Consider the following 6795-nt stretch of genomic DNA (forward strand, 5'->3'; position numbering starts at 1 on the left):
ATTCTAGTTTTCTGTATACATCAAATGTCCTTCCCAGTCAGTCAGAGTATCCAGAAAAATGTATCATCTTCTCTCTGAACATTGAGTCAACTTTTTAAAAAAATTTTTTTAATTCAAGTCAGTGAACATATAGTGTATTATTTGTTTCAGAGGTAGAATTTAGAGATTCATCACTAGTTGCATCGAACACCCAGTGTTCATTACATCAGTGCCCTCCTTAATGCCCATCACCCAGTTACCCCATCCCCACCCATCTCCCCTCCAGCAATCTACATCAACTTTTTTACACAAATATTAACCCAGAATACTTACAAAAAGATTGAACATGCATCCAGTTACACCAGTTCCCCTTCACATAACGCATACAATCCTGTAGTAGATACTTTGGAGAGACATCTCTATGTTTGTTAATGTTGCCAGATGTTAATCATAACTAGAACTTGAAACTTGACTGCCTACAAGTGATGTCATTAGAGGACTGAATTCAAATCACGGGTAGGAGCTACAATGGGTAAATTTTTCACTCAATATAAAAAAAAATCTTCTGTTTTTGACATGGTGAGAGATGGCCTGGGCTGCTTAGTCAGGAAGTGACAAACCCTGATGCTAATCAGGTAGTAAAGGAAGGTCCTGTTTTGAGTGATTACAGTATTTCCACCTGAGAGTGTGTGTCTACACTATGTGCTGCACTCAGTGTAGTTTCTTACACATACACAGGTGATTTAGGGTTTCTTCTGTTTCCCCTTCCCCCACCCACATACTGCAATTTCTTTTTCTACTTTCCTGGTAACTTGTAACTCTATAGTATTGAAGAGTCTGCCCAGTACTAAGGCTGTACGAATTTCTAGGTGACAAGTCTGTCTCATATAGACTTCTAAGGATAATAGTCCTTTGTTAGGAACTTCATCTTGGACCCACGCTTTCTCCTTTTACATACCTAGGATAGTTTGTGCCCTTGGATTGCTTGTGGGGTTCTGTCTTCTGGTTTCCCAGTCGGTGTACTACGCACCACAAATAAAGTTTCCTACTACTCCTCCAGAATTGTTTTCCCTTTTGGTTGGAAATTCTGAATTTCCTCACTTAGAAGGAACACACAAGGCTGGTGTTACCATTATTGAAATAAAGGTCTTATATTAAAAACAATTAGAAATTTGAAATTCAGGAGCGTCTTCTGAAGCACTGCTTGTTTCCTCTGTTTCAGTTCTCTCAACTGCTCGAAGAGAAAAATACCCTTTCAATTCAGCTCTGCGATACCAGTCAGAGTCTTCGTGAGAACCAGCAGCACTATACTGAGCTTTTTAATCACTGCGTGGTCTTGGAGAAGCAGGTCCAGGAGCTTCAAACGGTGAGCAAGTAGCTGGCGAGAGGCTGGGGAAGGTGTTAAGAGATTGAGCGCAATGGTAAAACATAAAAGAGCAGCACAGAAGAGGCTGGTGCTGTAGGCTGATTAATTAGGTGTGATGGAGGAAAGTCAGAGAGAAGAGGAGAGCATTTGCTGAGATGGGAATAAGGCCTAGAAAAATCAAAGAGTGAAGGGGGATGAGAAGGAAAAACATCAGTGAAATGGTGGAAGAGAAATCAAAAAGTGAATGGGAAACAGTGGTGACTGAGGCATTTGGAACTCTGAGTTCCAAAAGTGTGGATTTTGCTTTATGACATAAGAAAGCTATAGGAAGTGGCACCTGGGTGCTCAGTGGGTTAAAGCCACTGCCTTCGGCTCAGGTTATGATCTCAGAGTCCTGGGCCCCGCATAGATCTCTCTGCTCAGCAGGGAGCCTGCTTCCTCCTTTCTCTCTGCCTGCTTCTCTGCCTACTTGCGTTGTCTGTCAAATAAATAAATAAAATCTTTTAAAAAAAAAAGAAAGCTATAGGAAGATTTGGCCCTGGGAAACAAAAGAGGCGGGGCTGTTGACGAGGTAGAGCAGGAGACTGGGAGTGAGAATTGTTGTAGAGATGAATAGGCCAGGGAAGGAGGAGGTGGTTTGGGAGAGGGAATCCAACAAGGGAAGGATCACAGCAGCTTCTGGAAAATGTATGAGCCTCTGCCAGAAGAAAGCAGTTAAGCTTTTAAGTGGTAAGCCTTTCAGCTTTTAAGAGGAGAGATTAAAAAATGAGAATCTGGGGACCAAATCTAATCTAGAGTTTTAGGTTGGAGGTTAATCTCCTAGAGCAGAAAATTCTCATTTCTGACTCTGCACTTGAAGAGGATGACACGTGGAACTGTTCCTCTCTGAGGTGTCTCATTCACTCAGGTCTTCAGTGTGTTCTCATTTTGCCTACGCAGTTTCTTAAGTGCTTTCATCACCGAATGACTAAACTTACTCTCCTAGGGGCCACTGAATATGGATGTTGCTCCAGGAGCTCCCCAGGAAAAGAATGGAGCTCACAGGAAGAATGATCCTGAAGAACCGAGGGAGCCACAGCTAAGGTAGGGGAGTGGCCCACAGCCTTGACATGTGCACTGTGTGTACAGAAATGGGCCACCATCTAGATGGACCTGGAGCCCAGTGTGTGGATTTAATATGTCTTCTTATCACCTTACAGGATTGATGTGAGGATTAAATAGTAACAATTTAATAAATTTGTAAAGTTGAAGAGTATATTAAGCAAAAGCAATGCACCAGCACACAGACAGACAGACAGACAGACACACACACACACACACACACACCATTAATCCTATGGTATTCAAATGAAATATTCCATCAATCCCTAAAATCTCTTAAGGCATTTTCTGCAGCTTATTTCAACAGTTATGCTTTTAAAATGTTCCTTTTTAAAATCTTTTCCTTTTTCTATTTTTTGGGTTGATACAAACTTCTAAACATTTTTCTGCCTTATAACCTTATGAACACTTGGAATCCCTTGTATCAGAAACTGTGTCCTGCCGTCTACTGACGCTGTTTTTGTCCTTTCGTTTGAAGTTTTTCGGAAGCCCAGCAGCAGCTGTGCAACACTAAACAGGAGATGAACGAACTCAGGAAGCTGCTAGAAGAAGAACGGGACCAAAGAGTGGCTGCTGAGACTGCCCTTTCCGTGGCGGAGGAGCAGATCCGGCGGTAAAGTGCTGCGGGGGATAGCCTCTGTTCGCTTCTGATCCATTCTGATTACACCGTGTACAGGGACCATGCTTGAGAGTCATTAGGATCTAATTCTCATTTTGAGATGAGTGCTGCAGCGTGTTTGGGGTCAAGACAAGCCACATTAGTCCAGCCTTAGCCCCTCTGTGGTGTCCTCTTTGGCCCTGGTCAGAATGCAAATGTAGGCAGCCAATCACAGGCTGCCTACCTGGGCCCCATACTGCCGTTCTTGTGTTAGAGCTTCAGTCACATGGACTCTGCAGTGTATGTGCAACTTAGTGAACTTATTTAAAAGCAGCCAAATATTCTAACCAATATTTATAGACATTTCATTTGTCCTTGGCCTAGCCTATAGGCTAGGTATCGTATAGTTGACATACTGACCACATCATGCCAGATGTGCTGTCCCTGGTCATGGCTACCCCCCCAAAGCTTACCACCCAGAGGAACAGACATAGAAGGTGTACTGTGTGGTCAGCCTGGCTCTCAAAGGGAAACTGGCAGGAGGGAACGAGGCTGTGTTCTCTCAGTTTCTCCTTCCAGACTCACAAATCAGATTAAGGTGTTTTTTCTCTCCAGGAGAAAACTCTGTGACCTGCAAAGAGAGGCCAGGAGTGTTAGGCTAATGGACATCCCTTCCTTTATATGGAGGAGTGAAGAGTTCCACCCTCCCTAGCACAATTAAAAAGTACATCCCTACAGGCAAATGTTTGATCAGATGTGCTGTGTTACCTGCAGCCCCTTTGATACAGTTTGTGTTCTTGTGAGAAACCATTGAGTGGATAGGGCAGCTGCTTCATTAAGTGGAGAAGTTCCACTATTAAATCAGCCAAAAATGAAGAAGAAAACAGTAGAGGCTGCCATTCAGTTTAATTCCAAGAACCCCACAAAAATCTTTCTTGGATGCCTTTGCCTACCAGCCTTTAGTAAATGAAAAAGAATTTAATGCATGTTTCTCTGGTATATTGGAAAAAAAGAACCTGAGGATTAGAGACAAATCTGGGTTTTAAATTCTGGCTCTAACCTTACTGTCTGCGCCACCACAGGCAAGACATTTCACCTCGTTAAGCCTTACCTTGAAGATAGTAACACCAATGTCAAACCTGAGGTTTAAATGTATGCACAGCACCCAATCCGGCATCTCTTATGTAATAGGCATCCATTCCAATCCGGCATCTCTTATGTAATAGGCATCCATTCCAATCCGGCATCTCTTATGTACTAGGTATCCATTCCTAGTAGGTATCCTCACCTTTTACTGCTGCTGAAAGAAACCACTCAGCCTGCGCCTGCTTGTGTGGGGACAGGAGCTGTGGGAGCAGCCTTTGCTGCAGGTCTCTTGGGCTACATCACATGGCAAGATGACGGGGAAAGGTTCACCTGAGCAGCTGCTCGTGCTGTGAACCAAGCCATGACTCTTTTCTTTCTCAACACAGGTTGGAGCACAATGACTGGGATTCTGCTCGGTCTCCCATCATTGGCTCCTGCGGCACTCAGGAGCAGGCACTGCTAATTGATCTTACGAGCAGCACTTGTCGAAGGGTAAGAAGGGGAGAAATAAAGAGAGGAGACTATACTGTCACAAAGGGCTGGCTGCGTGAGGGCAAGGGGCCAAGGAAAAGGAAGGTGAAAGTCCAGGCACTGATGGATCTCAGAGAGGAAAGGTATAGAAGGTTGGCAGAACCTAGTGGAACTGGCCAAGTGACCTTGCGGGGACTTTCTCTCGGGATACCTCTTTCCTCCAGTGTTGGGAGGAGAGAAGGGACATATCTCCGTAGGATAAGACTCTCTGACTTTCAGATTTTTCTTTCAGACCCGGAGTGGTGCTGGATGGAAGCGGGTCCTGCGTTCACTCTGTCATTCCCGGACCCGAGTGCCCCTGCTAGCCGCCATCTACTTCCTGATGATTCACGTCCTGCTCATTCTGTGTTTCACAGGCCATCTATAAACTGACTTCTCACCTTTTTGAACTCTCCCCTCCGAACTTGGAATTCCTCTAACATCAAAACTGTCAGTTGTAGTGGAACGGACTTCCCACTCACAGGTCCTCTCTCGAGCCCTCCACAGAAAGTGCCTGCACAGACAGAGGTGGATGTGAGCGCAAGGTAGAGCTGCAGGGACCGGCGAGTCTGCTTGCTTCTACTGCCCAGGCCTCAACACTTCTGCGTAATCTGAGGAGGCCACACAGTTGGTCGCTGAGCCCGGGATTTGTTCAGATTTTGCAGGGCCCTGATTTTTTGTGGTCCTGTAAAAAATGCTGAGGAATGTCTCTCAGCTTAGAAGGTGGTTCTAATAAACCTAATAATCTATGGTCCAGTATCATTTCCATTGGTACTTTCTTTGCTTCATTTACCTTGCATTTCCTCTTGCTTCAGAGGGAAGGTGGACCTGCCATAAACGAAATTCTGGGGAACAGTAGTCGCTCATAGAATGGCTGGTTAGGTCTCTTTTTGCCTTGCAAAATAGGGTGTGAGCTGAAGAACTCCCCAGTGTTTTGGCTCCCAGATCACAGGGTAGGACAGCTCTCCTTCCCTGGCTGTTCAGACATAACTGGAGTTAGAGCTATGGTCCTGGACTATTAGGATAAGATCCTATCGTGTATGCCCTTGATCCCATGTGTACTGAGGTAGTAAATGGCCCTGCCTTTCCCTTCATTGAAAGGAAGAACTGGCTATGGACAGTGGGAATCAGCTTCTTGTCATTCCTGTGTCGTCAGGGCGTGCCTCGAATGTGAGCCCTAAAGCAGTATACTTGGAGCTAGACCTAGGTGAGACACTGCCTGCCACTGGGGGGGATCTGACTGGTCTGATGACCATGCCTGGCTTCTGGTAGTACCCAGGTACTCTGCTACTGGGGACAGTTATTCCAGTTTCTCAGCCTGTGGTCATCTGCCCTCTGTGGTAACAGAGAGCTGAGGAAAGTAGAGGGTGAATATAGAGAAGAAAAAATTTCTAAATCTAAGCCTGAGAATGGCAGCCAGGACTGAATTCCTTTTATGCCTGTTCCTTGCCTCCCCTTCCCCCACCCTTTCCTGCTGGTTATTTTCTTATTATGCACATGATGTGTTCCCTACCTGCTCTTACCATCCAAAGAAGAGTGAAAACTGGTGGACTGATTGATCTGCTGTGATCCTTTGTTCTGTGGTGACCAAATTCTTGGTCATAGCAACCCAGGAACTCTCCTGAACAACTGTAAAATAATAAAATTATTTTCAGAATCAAAAATTGTGGTGATGTGTACATGTGTATGAATGGATGTATACAGGGGTGCTCGTGTACAAGTGCTTGCCTGCTGGGGAAGGAAAGTAGTAGATAGGGGGATGGGGGGTGGGGCAGCCAGGAATGTGTTCAGGGTTAGTAAACTGTACCTGTTGAGGCTGCCTTCTCCCTGGCCAGCACTAGTTAATGGCTGCATGTTGTCATTCTAGTCTTAGCCCCTAGACCCCAGGGTGATGAAGTGGAATGAGGAAATTCATTCTAATATGAGCCAAACAAACTGGGCCTTAGGGCCTGAGATTCATACTGTTCGTGCCTGGGCCTGAGAGAATGTTTATCTGTGTATACTGAAAATATTAGGCCCCTAAGGATCCCTCTGAGTGGGAGTGGAGGGAGGGAAGTCTAATAAGGTATATAGCAGAATCAGCATTACTATTATTTTTATATCAAGTTGCTGCTTAGGAAGAGCTAACTTACTTTATTGAAGTACAGTAAGTGAA

The 6795-nt window shown here is 45.0% G+C and overlaps 1 protein-coding gene across 3 annotated transcripts in view; it reads left to right on the plus strand.

Moving 5' to 3' along the window:
• Positions 1-6304, plus strand: part of GOLGB1 (golgin B1) — a 124527-nt gene extending 118223 nt beyond the window's left edge. For all 3 annotated transcript variants that reach the window (XM_044252244.1, XM_044252245.1, XM_044252246.1), the window contains 5 exons: positions 1202-1345; positions 2331-2428; positions 2925-3059; positions 4517-4622; positions 4894-6304. In XM_044252244.1, coding sequence (XP_044108179.1) covers positions 1202-1345; positions 2331-2428; positions 2925-3059; positions 4517-4622; positions 4894-5028 — 618 coding nt within the window. In that variant the 3' untranslated portion in view covers positions 5029-6304. The remainder of the gene's footprint in view (positions 1-1201; positions 1346-2330; positions 2429-2924; positions 3060-4516; positions 4623-4893) is intronic.
• Positions 6305-6795: the final 491 nt, after the last annotated feature.

This window comes from Neovison vison, chromosome 6 (genome assembly GCF_020171115.1).
Source record: "Neovison vison isolate M4711 chromosome 6, ASM_NN_V1, whole genome shotgun sequence".
In the NCBI taxonomy this organism is placed as follows: Eukaryota; Metazoa; Chordata; class Mammalia; order Carnivora; family Mustelidae; genus Neogale; species Neogale vison.